General features: G+C 41.5%; 1 protein-coding gene across 1 annotated transcript in view; it reads right to left on the bottom strand.

The window, feature by feature from the left end:
- LOC310984093 (neuronal acetylcholine receptor subunit alpha-7-like) overlaps window positions 1-3,471 on the bottom strand; it is a gene marked incomplete at both ends in the record, with an annotated part of 56,867 nt that extends 53,396 nt beyond the window's left edge. Inside the window, one exon of the mRNA XM_083969201.1 lies at window positions 3,399-3,471. Within this exon, the coding sequence (XP_083825327.1) occupies window positions 3,399-3,471 (73 nt within the window). The remainder of the gene's footprint in view (window positions 1-3,398) is intronic.
- Window positions 3,472-18,795: the final 15,324 nt, after the last annotated feature.

Genomic DNA, 18,795 nt, shown 5'->3' with positions numbered 1-18,795 from the left:
ACACCATGAAACTTCCAAATACCTCCATACAGCACGTCCATACTGACCCAAGTGTCCTGAAGCCGCAACATGAAAAAGTTGTTCGAATTTGATCTCTGTTTTTAGCCTTGTTATTGTAGTAGTGTTTTGGACGATTCAAAAGTGACCTCTATCCACCGCCATTATATGAAAATCCGATGCCATCCGTTGATAACTCCAAATGTTTTCCCAACCCTTCCTTGGCATGACAGTTAGTAGAAAATTGGTGAATTATCAATTTTGGGTGAAGTATCCCTTTAACTTTGTGTGTTTTCATTAGTGTATTATCTAGTCACCAGAGACTAAGAACAATAGTTATTATCTGGCTGACCACAGAATGCTTACATACCAAGCATCATGTAAAATCATATCAGTGAAACATAACTCAACTTCTCAGTAGGTCATATAGGAACTAGGTTGTGTACAGTAGAGAGCAGCTGTGGAAAAACTATATCAAATCCACACCCTGAAGCAAAATCTGGGCTTTCCCCATCTTAGTGTGGAACATATTGGAGCTTTCAAGTGCCAGAAGGCAAACCCAGACAGCTTGCTGCTTGTAGCAATATTAACTTCACACTAAGAGGGATGTTTGAGGACAGTAGGGCAAAGAATGACTCGGGTTGAGTCAATCTTTAATGTCCTCTAAGAGGCAGTTTGGTTCACAGATAGTAGTCAACATGAACAGCACAAGGGAGAACAATAAATACACAGTAAAAGATATAAGAGGCACAGAGGGCCATTGTGACCACAACCCAGAGAAAATGAGGAGGCAACACAATGTCAATATTTACAACAGCTGAAAAGGAGAATTACAGCTTGTTTAAAAGGCCAATAGCTGATAAAATGAAGGACCATGAAGTCTGACTACTGCTCCTTCTTGTTAAACTACATCCTTATATATAAAAATACAGTATATGTAATACTTAGCATACTGTTGTCCTTTTTTACTTCTTGTCCATATTTTCTCCATGTAGTTCATCTGCTTTGCACTAATGTCTTCCGCCTGTATTATATCTCCCCTCCCCCCACCTTCTTTGTCTCTAATCTGTATTTATTCTGTAGTACTGCTGTTTCACTCGGTTTTGGGATTTTTGACACTCCCTGTGTCTTTTCCTTCAGTGTTTCCAGTGTGTTCATCTTAATAAAGCATAGCACAGCTGTATCCTCCAGTACCCAGAATTAAAGACTCCCCCAGAATATGAACAAGGTCACTTCTAAAAACAAACAAACACAACACATAGAGGCATAAAATGCTGAATGAATGTCTAAAGTGAATGTCTGGCTTCTTAGCAGACAGCTGCTCCACCTGCACTCACCAGCTAGGTGTTAACTCTGACTGACTGGTGCAGGGGAGGGGGGGGCTTTATCACAGCTTTTCTGAAAACAGAAACACTGGTGATAAAAGCAGTGAGGCTGAACCACATAAAGAAAGCTGAGGGCCCTGAAAGTCAAAACAATGAGCTGATGGAGCACATAATATATTAGCTTGTCACTTTGAGGACACACCTACATATTACACATACTCATTTTTCCTATTGTGAATATAAAACCATCTATTAGTGTTGATTTAAACAAATGTTGAGGTCATTAATGTTACACGACAATCAGGCTTGATTAATGACAATACAAAAGGCCAAGATGTGTATAAAATGAGTCTTAAATTAGGCCATGACAGAGGCTGTTTAAAAGTAAACTACAGTTAATTAGAAACAATAGAAAGGGACGTTTGTCTGCGCCACCCCAGATGCATGATTCATTAAATCCCTGTTGCTTCCATTTGCAATCATTTACATTCACTGATTTATGGAGTAGCTGTTTTTGAGATGATGTTTGTTCATAATGTGCATTACTAATCAAATGCAGTCGTAATTATTCAAAAAGAAAAAAGAAAAAAGAAGCAGAAAACTGTTTAACTACAGTATATACAACAATTTAAAGATGTTTTTGAAAGAGATTGGAAATGGAAACCTTTCTTTAACGTTTATGGTGTTCAGCAAGTGTTGTATAATCTATTTGCCTTCTTAAGAGGGAACAGATATTGTTGCATCTCATTAGCAAACCAATCCAGACTAAGTGACACACTGCTCCCCGGGAAACTAATTGGAGTGACTGTGTGTGGGAATGAGGTTTGGCGAAATGGTAACTAAACAGAATTAACCATCTTAGTGTGGCAAGGTGAAGAGGGCCCGGGCGGGGATTGAACCCACACCTCCCGGGTAAGAGTCATGCGGGCTTGCCAGTCACCCAAAGGGACATCCCTTTGGCCAAGTAGCCAGGGCACATGATCAATTGGAGGCATAGTGACAGGAACCTCAACTGTCACATTAGGAACAGATTAACTCCTCTTTATAATAGTACACATTTTTACCAAAGTTTTTTGAGGCACTAGGAGAAATGATCTTCTTTATTGTGGAATGATGGAGACAGACATATGTTTGGCAAGCTACACTCCAGATGTTATCCTTGAAGATGCAGATTAAAGTATTATAGTGACTGTTTCAGTGTGTATGAAACTGCATCTATCTCTGTTTGAACAAAGAAACCCGATCACAGAACACCTGTGCGCTTTATTAAAAGCACTGGAGGCTCTGGTAAAGACCTGCTGTGTGGAGCCTGCAGGGTGAGGTGGGGGAGCTCACACTGCACTGCACTCCTCCTTAGTTTCAACATCACCTGTTTGCATGTTGCAGCTTTTCTCCCTTCCAGTCAGAGCAGAGATGCCAATAAATTCCATCATTAGTTCATGATTTCAGACCAAATACTAATACCTACATTAAATCACATTCATCTACAGATATAAAATGTAAAGCAGGGATTCAAACATTATTACAGAGATTTATCCCTCTCTGAACGCTGTGCCACTGTTGTCACGCGTTTAACAATCCTTTAGCCGCAGATTACACTGAGGGGGGGATGAGCGGCCCCAAAGGGCTTCGTGCACCATGGCCGGGACGCCCTTCTTATTCTGGGCCAGATGTCGATCCTTTTTTTTTTTTTTTTTTTTTTTTTTTTTAAAAAAGGCTCACTGGTGTGCACACTACACACTGACTCACAGGATGCAAGCTGGAGACGTTCAATTAAACTACGGCGCAAATCATTTACACTTGTATAAAAAATATAATAAGAAGCATGTCCTACAGTCAACTCCTTCGCACGCCTTTATCCAGTTGTGGATACAGATGTGCCAGATGTGCAGCGACCGGCCGAACTATATAAAATGAAGCGCGACTCTCATCTCCCAAACAAATCTTTGAAGAAATGCTCAAATGAGAAGAAAAAAAAAGATATGAGGGGGGGGGGGGGGGGGGGGGGGGGGGGAAGCTTTGCCTTCTCATCAGAAGAGGACAGAGAGCAGACTGAAGGCTCCATCAGTGACTCACCTTGACAGCAGAATGTCGCCCACAGGTAAACTCCAATCAATACAGATCCAGCGCACTTCCGACTAGGCTCCATGGCAGCGGCGGAGCACAACTCCCTCTGTAGCCCGCCGGAGATGTCAAACTTGGAGGGAGCGCAGCCTTGTCAGACTGCTGGTGCTGCTCTCTCTCTCTCTCTCTCTCTCTCTCTCTCTCTCTCTCTCTCTCTCACTCACACACACATACACACACCCAAGGTTTCTCTCTCCTCGTTTTTTTTTGCCACTTCTGCCACCTCAGAAGTCACTTTTGATTCAGCTCTGCTCCTCTCTCAGACTATTTTTATATCAGACATTTTATAGAGCGTGCCCTCCGCGTGCTTCCTGTCGCGTCCCCCGTGTGGTGACGACTGCAGCCAGCCACCTGTCCGCGTGCTGCCGCTGCGTCAACTTCGTCAAGGTTTGCTCATCCTCATCCGCTTTATGGATGGTGACTGAAGGAGAGAGGAGCACGCACGACCTCAACACACGCACGCGATCCCAACCACAGGTCGACAGGCCCCGCCCACCTCGACTTTGACAAACTTTTACATGGAGCCTAAATGTTTCATTAGACAATTCGTTTGTGCGTGGCATCCTGTTGTTTCCTGTTTTTCTTTCTTTTCTTTTGGAGGAATGACCTATCTCTCTTCAAATCTTCCAACAAAGACACAGTGACCGTCTCTGTCATCACAGCTTCCTCTCCTCCCACAGATGGGAAGGATGAGACTGTCACTGATGCAATACACATACACAAAACAAAGAATACAACAGTCATCTCTCCTCTTCATTTTTTTTATTGTCTTTTCTTTGTACTTCCAAACTGCCAGTCTCCTTAGCTGTCAAGTGTTTTCCTACTGAACGTCCCCATCTTCACTTCACACTTCTCAACCTTGTCCTCTTTCTACAAGGACAGCCAGTCAGTGACAAGAGTTTTCAAAGAAGCGTCATGTCTCACTGTTTATCCTCAAGGGGCGGATTTAGAAACAGGGGGACACTGCAGCATAGATTCAAACAAGTAGAAAGTAATTTTATAAAATGATTGAAATTGTGTTATGTTTAAAGCATAGTTACATTGTAAATTATTCCTAATAAATAACATGAAATGTAAAACTTAAAGGGACAACGAGGAGTTTCTATTTGGTTATAAAAAAGTCTCACGTTAATGTGGATGAATCTACGTTACCCACACTTGTTAATGGGCCCATTTTCGATAAATATATCGTTTTGTCTCTTATTTTGTTATTATTAGTGGTGGCGGAGATGCTGGTCGAACCGACCAGCTTTCTTTACTTTCGGTTTCGTGGCGACTCATGAGAGTAACGCAGCCGAATCGCCGTTTATGGTCGGAACTACGACGGTGTGTGATCGTCTACGAACCTCTGACTTAAATTCTTGATGAATTAAAACATGAGTCCGTCTTGCGCCGGTCAAAGAATTTCACGGTGCGCGCGGAGGCTCATAAATGTAGTGTGAAAACACTTCGCTTTTCCAAAACTCCGTTGTCCCTTTAATCATGATAGTTCTAACTTCAAACAGCCGACAGTCGTTGACTTGGGCATTGGTGGTGGTCCCTGTGTTTCTCTTTGTGGTCACTTTATATCAGATGTGTTTGCTTTCATCATGGTCATTTCTAACCCCTGGCCCGGTACCTCCCCCCTCCCACTCTGCAATGTCACTGTGTGTCTCTGTCCCCACCATCCATGCATTCATCCATGCATCCTTCCATGGCACACTTGTAAAAATGTGACCGTACACTTTAAAGTCACAATATTTAACTTTCTGCCTCTGGAGAATTTGTGAAGTAGTGTGGGATCATGGGAGTTCACCACCACTGCTGTCATTGTTTCCTTCCCCCTGTTAAGATTCCCTCAGAGTCCCTGACACTTTCAGGAGTTTTTTTTTTTTTTTTTTTTAACACCAGGAGCTGAATTATACACATGGAGCACTGATGTTCAATGTGAAACTGCTTTGCACAGCTTTTTTTTTTACTTGATTGAAGCAGTTTTCTCTGTTGTTGTTGTTGTTGTTGTTGTTGTTGTTGTTGAGACTTTATAATAAAACATATGGCAATTCATACTGTATACTGGTTTAAACAAATACTTAAAACAGCCAAAAATCTGAAAGATTGTATTTCAACCCTATAACCCAAAATTGTGGCCTGCAGCTAAATAAAAAAGACCGTGACTTATAGATTTATGCGAACTCGATAGAAACATTGTAAATTAGGTAAGTACACAACTCAACAAAAATTTTTTGAATATATAAATATTATATATAAAATATTTTGTTGTTTTTTTGTGTTTCATTGTATAAAGTTATATAGCATGTCATGTACTATTGTTTAAATGTCTGTAATTAAACATGGATTATACCAGTTTACAGCTGACACTGAAGGCAGCACTAGATTGGAATGTACTGTGTTTACACCTGGGGAGGGTTTACAACCGACCAAGCGTGTTTATTTATTTTTTTCTTTCAGTCTGCTGTTTGTTGTATTCTACCTCTAATTAGTCAGTCAAGGGGTAACATCAAATTCCTAAATTACTTTTTAATTAGGCTACTACTAAAGGGGAATGGATGGGAATAAGCTCCAGAAAGTGGTGTAAATACTGTACCTGCACGGTATTGCTCTTAGTGCGCTTTAATAGCTAACTGTAATATTAAAGCAGAAGTAAGGTCCGGTCGTTTTCGCTAATGCTGCGTTCCAGGCAGGCTTTTGAAATCGTAAATTACAGCTTCAAGTCACAACTTACGACTTTGTAGCGTTTCAGGCAACCCACTCGTGTTTTTCCGACCTGTTTTACCGGTGAAAGTCACTATAACGGCCACTCGTAACTTCCGACCGGTGAACTCGTACCAGATCGAACTGGTACGACTTCACAGGTCGGAAAAACACGAGTTTCCTTGAACGCACCATAACAGTCCTCGTCCCTACGTCGCCACATTCACGGCGTTCCTTGGCTGCACACACCGCCCTGCATGCCGTTCTCTCTCCTCATTGGATAAAAACTGTAGGATACGATAAATGTTTTCTCTTCGGCTCAGAGCAGAGCAGAGGGACTGAGAGACCCGTGTTTCAGTCCAAACACTCTATGTAAGTGATTGCTGTCGGAAGATATAACTATTTAAGACTTATATTAACACAAATATATCACTTACTTCTGCTTTAAGCCTAACAAATTTGTTGTTAAGTCCTACTTACGAAGTTTTTACGAAGATTGTGGCATTCATGAATGTTTTCTTATCCAGAATTTGTTCTTAACTAAGAACAAAATCTACGAACAGTCAGGAGTATTCTTACGCACTTTTAAGTGCTGAGACTTCTGCAAAAATAACCGATTATAGCGTTTTCTTTTGTTCTGCAGTTGTATGATATTATATGATTTGAATAAGAATTATTTTCTTATCTTTTATGATGTTTTTAATAATCATATATTAATAATAATAATTGACAAATCATTGCAGTCTCTTAAAAAACATTATAGATACTTAATTCATATCAGTTTTTTTTTCCTCTTTTTTTTTTTTGTGGGGGGGGGGGGGGTATGATTTTTTTTCCCTAATTGCGGGCTGCAACAGTTCACTTACTGTAAGTGTTCACACTACACACAACTGTTTTTTTTTTTCATATGTGATAATATGATGATATTTATGATGGCACACGTGAGAGTGTGGTCTCTCTGATAACAACCGGAAGAGCTGCATCCACTGCTGACGCTACTAAATATAACTAAATATGAATATAAAAATATAAACTAAATATAGGCTAAGCCTTTTGTTTGTTTGTTTGTTTCATTCCTGCCGCAGTAGCGCCACTTCACTACTTAAGTTCTTTTTACGTTTGGAGTCTGGTGCTCCCTCCCAGATTCTCATTTGAGCATTTCAACTTTCTTTCTCACTTCACCTTCTCTGCTCAGTGCCTGTGGGTTCTGTGTGCACACGGCCCTGCAGTCTCATGCCCTTTTACGGGCATTGATGGGGTGGTTACCTATGCTAATCATATGTTAATTAGACTCACCTGGCACACGCCCTCAACTTACGAGGAGATGGCATAAGAACACAGCTGCGAACAATTCTGAGGCTTACGAACGCGTTGATGAATCTGACGTAGGGTTTTCTTAAGGAACCTCTTAAGAACAACTTAAGAAAGAATCTAAGAAGGTTCTTAAGAAGATATTGGTGAATGAGTTGCATTCATTGTTATTTCTGAGTAGCTAATTAAGGTGTTTTTGTTAAAGTTCAGTGACTGTCAGCTAAACTAACAGCTACGCTAAAGGTACATTAGCACATGTGGTCTTAGCTTGGTGCTAACCTTTAGTTAGCATCAGAGTGGACATTATCATCTGACAACAGAGGAGAGGAAACCAGATAGCACACTGTTGACCAGGCAAAGCCCAGCTGCACCTCTGGGGCCCAGGCAGAAGAGACTTTCCCTTGTCATGATGGACCTGGAGAGAGGACAGCGCTTTCAGACATTAAAGGACTGTGGTGACCTATACTTCTTGGGTAAGTAGCCATGTTTTTCAGGACAGTCACCTAATGCCAGGATCAGACTACACAAGTGTAGCCGATGTCGATCTGGCCCTCTGCGTTGTGTTTCTCACGGCCTGCCCTAGGTGGGGTTCGATCCCACGACCTCCCGCACCGGAGGCGACGATGCTAACCTCTTCGCCAAGAGGTTGATAACCACTTGGCGGGTTGGTTAGCACGTCTTTTATGGGTGGAGTGAGTGCACATCCGCTACACAAGCACATTAAGCATCAAGGAAGTTAACACACGCCGATTTTCACACAATTTTGTCGTCAACACCCCAAAACAAGAAGTCAAGCAAGTTAGAATGTTTTGCATTTCTCTGCCTAGTTTGAATCTCCTACAAAGTGAACCTTGACGTTGACCAATAAGATGACAAAGTGCTCTGACATATTGTTTACATACAGTGGGTCTCATTCAGGAAATATTAGTAGGCTACCGGTAAATCTGTGTGTAGATTTGCACATAAAAGCCCACGCCACAAACCTACTCTGGATTCATGAACGCTGCAGGAATCTTAGATATGATCGTAAGCACGTGTGTAAGATGATGAATGCCCACCCATTGTAAATTGACAGCACGCCCCCCGGTGATCAGCAATTAGCATAGATCCCTGCTGCCCATGAGTAGCCATATGAGAGGAGACCATGACCACCATATAAGGAGGTAGTTGCGTCCTGTTCACCTGCGATCATGACGCAAACGAGGAATGAGGGAGATAAAGGAAAAAAAGAGAGGTCGGGGATCAAAGTCATTTTGGGAGAAGTGGAGTTAAGAAAATATTTGGTATTTAATTCTCTTCTGTTAGTGGTGGGGTGACTGGGACAGGTAAATTAAAGGCCTGGAAGGAGGTATAAAATGTCCTCGCTTCAAAGAATCATTGAAAAAGAAAAGCGAGGACAGGGAAAAGGCTCTTCAGGCAGGTTGTATTCTTACCGATAAACCAGCCGTCTCTCACAGCTCCATCCTCCAGACCAGTGCCAACAGCACTGTTGCACAGGATGAAGCTGACGTGTGTCCCACCAGATCACCGAGCCACAACATCTACTGTAGCAACACACAATTTGCATCACATATCAACTGCAGTGTGGAAGCTGGGGTTTGCTGTGTGTTTTCTTGGCAGAGGCTGGGTGTGGTTCTCAAGATGGCTGAGGAGCTGGCTGCTACACACCTAGGGGAAAATCATCATCATCATCAGGAGCAGTACAAAGAGGCTGGCTTCCTGTCACCGCTAGGCAGTAGATCTGCCTGTGAACTAACTAGACTGGTGACTTCAGTCATACTTACCTGTATGTATAAGTCTTTATTCTTTTATCCAGTAGACAGTCACACACTTACAGCATAACAATAGGTGTGTGTGAGTCAGACACACCTGGATTAATCAGTTTGTCCAATAAAGTAAGACAGGACATAAAGGAGATTGATTAAGTTCAGGAAGTAGTGGAGCTGTGCATAAAGCCCATAGTGAGTGAGTGTAAGTAAACAAATCAGGGCGCTGTTCATAAGGCTTGTAGAGCAGAGCAGTGTTACACATAAGTGTAGTTGTCACCTCAAATTGTACACTAGATTTTACAGTCTGAGCCTCTGTGCATCCTACGTTCAATATCATTTTATTTTCGGTGACATCAATTTGTTTTTCTCTTAAATTAGAGACTTTTCCACTCCACTTCAGGACTTTGGATACTTAACATTTTATACCAAGAACACCATCCATGGATGCTGGTATATTAAGTTCAGAGCATTTTTCCACAGCATCATTGCAGATGATGATTACATGAGCACTATTTAGCATGGACCACTGAATGCACCTTTAATCAACACAGCCGTGTGGTGAATTTTGCTGCACGTGGCAAGTTGTTAAGACATATTACATCACATAATTACCTCTAAGCAGACATTTGCCTGAGTTTCAGTGTGGTGCTGTCAGTAGGAGGACAAACATCTTCAGGGCAGCACATCTCACACCACCCTCACACGAGATGGAGTGTTACTGTGTATGCAGGTGTGTGTGTGTGGGGGGGAGTCAGTGTGCGAACTCATTAGCGCTAACAGAGGAGCTTCAAGTTGGTGCTTGGTGTGATGCACGGATGATCTGTTTCCCGATCTGTTAGCTGAATCACATATACCACTCACATTAACATCATCTCTTAATGTACTCTCTCTTCTTCTGCCTTCCTCTTAGTCATCCTTACTCACTCACTTATAGTTATCTTTGTTCTTTTACCCTTTACTCATCCACTATAATCTCCTCCACCCCCCTGTTGATCCTCCTCTCTGCCAGCTCTCCTCCTTCTCCACTTACCATTTCCCTTTTCCCCTCTTCCCCTAACCCCCCTCCCCTCCTCTGTTTCCTTTCTTCCACCGGTCTGTGCCTCTGCAGCTTTGCTTGTGAGCGTCAGATGCAGCGATGTCCTCAGACTATTACAAGAGTGCCCGCAGCGCTTCTCTGGCTCTCACTATCTATCACTCTTCAGCCTTGCTGTGTGCTTCAGCCTTAGTGTGTAACCCCCCCCCCCCCTTCTCTCTCCATCTCCCTCTGGCTTCAGTCTGGACACAGTGTCGTACATGCACGCAGTCTGCCATCAGCTCACATTAAATAAACATCCTTTTGGCTGAGCCTGCGGGGATCAGGTTCATAAGTGTGTGTGTGTGTGTGTGTGTGTGTGTGTGTTTGTATTTGTGAGCAAAGGTTTGTATGTGTTTTTTGTGTGTGCACCTGTCTTATTTAGTGTAGTACAGTATGTAGCTATGTGTTTATGTATGTCATCTGCAACAAAGAGACCCCCCCAACCCCTCCCTTTACTACACACAATACATTAACATACAGCACAGCGCGTATAGCAGCCTCCAGCCCAGGCCATAAATATCATAAACTTATAAACAACATATCATGCAGAATCATCAAGCATATGGCGGACATGTGATTTATGCTGAGGCTTTGTCTTTGCATATGTCTCAGTGTATATCATCATGTTGTATCAAGATGAATATACAAATCCAAGAGGACAAATGACGGTTGTCCATCTAATGTCTAAGCAGTCTGCAGGATTACAATATTATATTGCAAGTAGGAAGAAATTAAAATCACCTTCATGATTTTCTAATCACATCCACCTAGTATATTGTTTCTTGGGATTGTCATGCCATCCATAGGCATCAAGACTGTCATTTTGTTTTTATTATTTTTGTTTCTGTCCAGCCAGGGGCCAGTCTTTCACAGAGCCGGCAAATAGAGACGATCAACTTAGTCTCCAGTCAGAGAAAGGGCAACAACTTGCAAACTCAGAAAGCCCCCAGGTCTAGGAATCGAACCCAGAGTGTTTGACATCGGTTGATACTCTCACCCCTGAGCAACAGAGGCGAGAGTATCAACCGATGTCAAACACTGCACCACCATGCCGCCCCAGTCAGTAGGTGCATTTAAAAAATCAAACGAGGAAAATACCACTGAAAATAATACACTGCCTGGCTGAAGCTGAATAGTTGGGGTATTGATAAAAGCCGAATACAGCATATTGAAAACAGTATTACACTAGTGAACAAATCATGACACAGTGAAGATGAAGATATCAGATACAGTAGCTGCAAAGCAATTTACTCACATCATCTCTATGCACCCTCTTCATCTGCAATGGCCTAATGACACTCAACTAAAGAATAACTGCCAGCAACTATTTATCTACTGCGTAGCAGTAGTACAGCATCGCAGCACTGAATGGAGATGTGACTACCAGGGATCATTGGTAAATTTTGACATTGTTGATTTTGTAATACATCTTCTTAAGTTTGGGGTCAGTAGTGGAAAGTGATGAGTATGCTAACTGGTGGGTAAAGAATTACATTTGATTCTGAACGTTTTTCCAGACTGCAAATAGCTGTTAATGCTTATTAAGCATAAACAGCATTAACAGCTATTTGGGGGGGCTTGCCGTGTACCGTAACATTAATAAAATGTAATGCAGACTGATCGGTTCATTGTAAAACATGTATTTATTGATTGATTGATTATTTATTGATGTTAATGTGGTGATTTCTGTAGGCCTACATACAGAGGCCCGATGCACTTCTCATTCAAACAAACTAATGCTACTGCCACACTGTTAGATTCCATCAATGAGACCAGTATATATCTCCTAAAAATAATTTTACCAGCCTGCGGTAAAAACCTGCGGGTGAGTTAATTAACGATCGTTTTGTCCCCGGGGTGATGACATAGGCTGGCCGGCCGAGCAGCTCTGCAGACGGGCTGCTGCCTCTGTTATGTTGCGGTCGTTGCTCCACAGTGCGCTTCACTTCTCCGAAAAACATCGGAGCAAACTTCTAAACAGCCGTCATTTGGATAAACCAACTCCACATTGGGGATCTAAACAGTTACTTTCTCAAATATTAAAACATAATAAAGTGACGTAATAACAGCGCTACAGCAGGAAATAAAACAGTTTGTTTCACATCTACCGCTACCAGTGATGGGAATAACGGCGTTAAAATAAACGGCGTTACTAACGGCGTTATCTTTTTCAGTAACGAGTAATCTAACTAATTACTATTTCCACCGTTACAACGCCGTTACCGTTACCGACAATTAAATGAGGCGCGTTACAAACTACTTTGAAGCCGTTGTCCTCCGACTTGGCTCATCTCAGGCACAGAAGCTGCTAAACTGTTGTTGTTTTTTCCTCCTCTCCTTTGGTGAGGGGAGGGGGGAGGAGGGAGGGACGAGACAACCGCATAAGTGATGATGATTGGTTGAGGCAGAGTAAGGTTTCATGCTAAGCCAATCAGAGGCAGTGTTCAGTTTGTACACAAACCACACACGCACGCAGTTTAGCCGGGTGTATTGCGTCGCAAAAAAAAAAAGTTGCGTCTACCGCGTCTCGCGCCTAATCGCGTCTTTGCGTCACGGCCTTTTACACCGCGGACGTAACGAATAAACGGTGACGGTGTGAACGAACAACATAGAACAGGACCAGACGTGGCGTTGTTTCCTCTTTTCACCTACAGCTCCACTCTCCCTTACTTACACTAACTACTGTTATTGTTGAGGCCAGATAATTGTGGGATTTGTAGTTTTTGACCAATCGTGTGCTCTTTCTTTTTGTGATTTTTCCGGTTCACACATGTTTGTTTTTTTTAGGGGCAAATGCGAGTGAAATGCTCGCCCATGGTGGGCATAAGAAAATGTAAGACCTGTCTAAAATTATATAAGACTTGAACACAATAATTCAACAAATTTAAGACATTTTAAGACCTAAAATTTAGATTTTCACATTTTAGACTTTTTAAGACCCCGCGCGCATACCCTGTTATTTCATATAAAAGTTTAAGTGCATACATATTTTATGATGCTGTGTATTATATATTTAAGACCATCTTAGAATTTTCTAATAAATTTAATGCTTTTTAAGGCCTTAATTTTAGATACATGAATTTAAGACTTTTTAAGGATCCGCAGATACCCTGTTGTGCGCTCGCAGCAGGACAGATAATCAGATGGATAATCGGTAAAGTTAATAATTTCACTTAATGTGGCCATGAATAAATTAATTTCGATGTTTCGCCTGTTATTAAACGCAAATCTTGAATAGGTCTCCGCTGTTTTCACATTTAAAAAGGTCTTTGTTGTCTTTGTACAGAGACAATATGAGATTTGCTTGTAGCCACAGCACTTAAAAAACCCACTGTAACCTATTTTCATAGGCACACTAGCCTCGCTTTCAATAAAACACACACTCGCATTCCATAATTGCGATCAGTGAAATATATGAAAACAATAAAATACAATTTAAAAATGAGAGAAAAAAAATCCAAATTCTTCGACATATTTAAACTTAAAAAAAAGAAAGAAAAAGTAACGCAATAGTTACTTTCCCTGGTAACTAGTTACTATTATAGTGAAGTAGTGGAGTTACTAACTCAGTTACTTTTTGGGAGAAGTAATTAGTAACTATAACTAATTACTTTTTAAAAGTAACGTTCCCAACACTGACCGCTACTGCCGCGTACGGCGTGGGGGTGGTTTTCCCGCATGACCCCTCCTCGGCTTCTCACTGACGTCAACGAGAAGCCCAATCAGGAATTGCGTTTTTTCCAACTCCTCCAGGATGGGATACAGAGCTGAACGTGCCATTGCCAGAGGGTTTGCTGTGTCTCCCAGCACAGTCTCAAGAGCATGGAGGAGATTCCAGGGGACAGGCGGTTACTGTAGGAGAGCTGGACAGAGCCGTAGAAGGTCCTTAACCCATCTGCAGGACCGATATCTGCTCCTTTGTGCAAGGAGGAACAGGATGAGCTCTGCCAGAGCCCTACAAAACGACCTCCAGCAGGCCACAGGTCTCTGACCAGGGCCTGACGTCCTGTAGTGGACCCTGTGCTCACTGACCAGCACCGTGGAGCTCGATTGACGGCAGGTCAGCCACTGGCGCCCTTTCTCACAGATGAGAGCGGGTTCAACCTGAGCACATGCCATGGAGACTGTTATGCTGCCTGGCCTGAACGTCATTCAGCATGACCTGTTTGGTGGTGGGTCAATGATGGTCTGGGGAGGCGTACATGTCTAACAACTCGCAGACTCGCACCCTGACTGCTATTATGTATCGGGATGAAATCCTTTGACCCACTGTCAGACTCTACACTGGTGCAGCCGGTCCTGGGTTCCTCCTGTGCACGACAATGCCTGGCCTCATGTGGCGAGAGTATGCAGGCAGTTCCTGCTGGATGAAAGAATTTATACCATTGCCTGGCCCCCACACTCACCTGACCTACAAATCCAATAGAGAACACCTCTGGGACATTGTGTTTCGGTCCGTCTGATGCCGCCACTCAGACTGTCCAGGAGCTCAGTGATGCCCTGGTCCAGATCTGGGAGCATGCCGTGATGTTGTCAGGCATACTTACAAGCACATGAGGGCCATACCAACAGCTGGGTACTGTTTTGAGTTGCTTTTGGCAAAATGGACTATCCTGCCACATCGTTTTTTCACTTTTGATTTTCAGGGTGTCTTTGAATTCAGCCCTCTGTAGGTTGATCATTTTCATTTCCATCAAACAATGTGGAAAACTCTGTTCCTAACACATTACCCAATCATTATCAGGAAAGATTTCAAGCATGATGAATGGTGTGCATTGTTCCTCTCTATACGTTGGATCTGTGATGAGATTGGAAAAAGGGTTAAATAAAATAATCTAAATATGTTGTTTCTTTAAATCAAAACAAATTACATTGTGTTTTTTATTTATACAAATATGTATTATTTATATAAAATATATTTATTTTTTTAATACCTCTTTACCCAAAGGTTTGAAATCCACTGTGCTCTATTCTTGAATGCAATGACGTAATGTGACCTTTACCGTATCTACCGTAAATGTAATTATTTTAATAGGACAGGACCTGCGACCTTGTGTTAAATCCGTAGCCAGTGACACTGTATACCCTCTCACAGTACATAGTTAAAATCTATTTCTTCTTGAGTGACCTTTTGCATTCCCTTTTTGGCTTCTCTGTCCATTTCTTTCTTTTCTTTTCTTAGAAACGAAGGATTAACCAACACTTCTCACTCACACTGTCTGCCCTTATGACAATATACTGTACATGAAAGCTAAAGGTCACGTTCAAATCGAGCCGTGTTTTCTTGGAAAGGAAGCACGACACCTTTAGATAGGAAAACTGAAGTGAGCAACGGAGCTTGTTTTGCAGCACTTGCAACAACCTTTCCAAAGTGCTGTAGCGCTACCGGCAGTTTGACTCATGTAGTCAGAGAGTGACTAGCAAACGCAGTTGCACAAGCGCACACAGTTTGTATAGCGGATCAAGGATAACACAGAGGAGATAACAGCCATGTTACTGCTTTGGTATGCATACATATTTTTGGCTTGAGACACAGTGGAGTTAAAAACCTTCTACTATTGCTGATGTAACATGATTTATATGTTATGAGATACAGAGCTGAACTAGTGTTTTCCATCCCACATGACGGCCTCTTGGGCCTGAGGCTTTGGTTGGGGCCAAGAACCTTTTTAACCCATACTGTCTGCATACCCCAGCAGTTATGAGATGCAAATTTGACTCAGTGCCATTTATCTTACATCACGGCCTTTTTTGACCTAAAGTTTTTTCAGGTTGACAACCTTGTACATATTATTGTTGGTGTTATAATTCTTTTTGTAATGTGTTAGATATTGGGTACACTCTTCAGCCGTGGTATATTTTACTCTGTATACATTAGTTATAGCTATTCAGCAGAAATAAGTATGAGGTGGGTTTCATCACGTGACTTTCTATGGTTTACAATTTACCTCATTCAAAGTCAAAGTCAGCTTTATGTCAATTCCACAATATGTACGGGACATAAAGAGAAGCGAAATTGTGTTTCTCTTAGACCCTCGGTGCAGACAGTAAATAAACAGACAGTAAACATCTAAAAAACAATAAAACAATCTGTAATCTAAAATACCAATCTAGAATAAATATGAATATATAAAAAAAAAATAAGCTAAACTAGTAGTAAAAAATAAAGTAGGAGCACAATAGCAGCAGTAGTAAGTGCAAAAGAATCACAGAAGTGCAAGTCTCACATACATTCATTACGAATGTATGTGAGACTGACCTAGTGGACAATGTGTTGCACACTTTTAGTCCAGATGAGCTTCAATTCACAGCGATGATAACAGATGTGAAGCAGAAAATGTAGTCTATATATGTCCAGAAATTCCCAGGAGTGAACCTATAATCTTTTTTTTTTCTTGTTCATTGCAACTGGAGCTGTACTTTGATGTGGTTGAAAATACAGTATACATCCTGAGTGAATACTAAAGCAAGAAGAGATTGTGCACTCTGAATGTGGCTCAGCAGGAGCTGTCATTGTGTATTTACAGCTCAGGCCTCTGTCAAGCACTGCCATGATTTTAAATTGCAATACTCGGCACATAAAGGCACATCAGGCTCTGTTCACACTGGCTTGAACATAGCAAGTGGAAGGTAACTCAGATGGATTGACTTTTTCTGTGGCAAAAGGAAACTACTGCATTATTGTATTTAAATGTGCATGAATTCACATTTCTGTCAAGTTTTTTTTGAGGGGGGGTTATGAGTTACATGGTTTTTGTAAGGTTATGGTGAGGTTTCTCATGTGGCTCCATTGAGTTCATCAGTCAGTCAGTTACTAGTTAGAAGCAATTTGGTGTGCAGAAGTGAGATACAGGCATAAAAACAAACAAAACAGATAGAAGATTATAGCTGCTGCGCAGCGATGGGTCGGGTCCGGGCTACTTTTGGGCAAATTTAGGCAATTCTGAGCAACAAACAGGAGAATAGGAAGACAAGACAGTTGACCTTATAATGTTCAATTTGCATCAGTTGAGGATTGAACCCACAACCTCGGGAACCAAAGACCGTTGTCTATCGCACTGAGCTAATTGACAAGTGGCAGATCAACAGTGGCTTCACAAATTGAGTAAGCCATTCACTGTCGTGTAGGCAGATTTGAAACCACAGTAAAAAGAAAAATCAGTTTTTGAGGTAAAATAATGATATTTGTCAAACATCTACTATGAGTCTAAGATGTTAGGAGCCTTCGCACATGGTCCAGTCCAAGCTATTTGTTTTTTTTTTTAATTTAGAGGCTTGCTGTGATGCCACCATTAGGACAATTGTCTTGTGTTTCATATTGAGGTCAACTGACATTTTGATCTGTCATCATCACCATCACCCTTGCTGGGTCTCGAACTCACAACCTCTGACACCAAGAACCAGCTCCTAACTCGCTGAGCTAATTGGCTGGTAGTGAGACCTGCTGTGTAGCTTCATTTATCCACTCAGGTGAGTCAGTGCCCAGGCAGCTGTTGTCAAGGCAGATTTCAGAAAGTCAGAAATTCTATTATCTAAACAAAAATCTGTTAATACATAAATTGCATTTAGACAGCAAAACAGCTTAATGACATGTGACATTTTGATCCGTCATCATCATCATCATCACCCTTGCTGGGTCTCGAACTCACAATCTCTGACACCAAGAACCAGCTCCTAACTCTCTGAGCTAATGAGCTGGTAGTGAGACTTGCTGTGTAGCTTCATTTATCCACTCAGGTGAGCCAGTGCCTGGGCAGCTGTTGTGATGAAATGGTCAAAATGTCAATAATTCAGTCATCTAAACAAAAATCTGATAATACATAAATTGCATCTTGACAGCATGGAAATGTTGGTGATTTGTTTTTAATGATAAGTGTTTTGCTTCATAAGAGAAAATCTGATGTTTATAAATTCCACTCTCACATTGACTGCAGTTGTTCCCATGACAGCAGAATTCAAAATGTTCTCAAAAATTCAGTTTTTGAGTTAAAATTCTGATATTTGCCAAACTTCATCAACCATGACTCCAGAATATTGTCATTTTTTTTCAGGAAGATTGAAAATGTATTTATCAAGAATTTGATGGTATATGTTTACAGTAGTGTTTACAGTCAAACGTTTTCATGCACTGTTGGCTCAATTTTTGCTTAATCAAAAATCCGAGAAACAAGTTTTGTGGGGGACGGTCTGAAGAGTTTGGTGTCAATTGAGCAAAAATTGTGGGAGGATAACATTTTTAAAGTTTTACAGTTATTGAAAAAAACAGAGTGATGGACTTCATAATTTGTAATGAGTTTAAGTGGACAAAAGTTTCAGCAGTATTGAGGCGACATTGTGGTGAAGTTTCAAAACTGTAGCATCTACCGTTGGTTTGGTAGGAATTTTTAAAGTTTTTAAATTTAAACGCTTATTGTGCCCCCCCTAGGAGGGGGGGGCACATGTCCTTGGAGTTGAGTGAATCTGGCATGGGGTCGGATGTTTCTGTGAAGTTTGGTGAGTTTTC

This window comes from Trachurus trachurus, assembly GCF_905171665.1.
Source record: "Trachurus trachurus genome assembly, chromosome: 1".
Lineage (NCBI taxonomy): Eukaryota > Metazoa > Chordata > Actinopteri > Carangiformes > Carangidae > Trachurus > Trachurus trachurus.
Note: the sequence above shows the minus strand (reverse complement) of the source record. Positions and strands in the feature narration are given on the sequence as shown.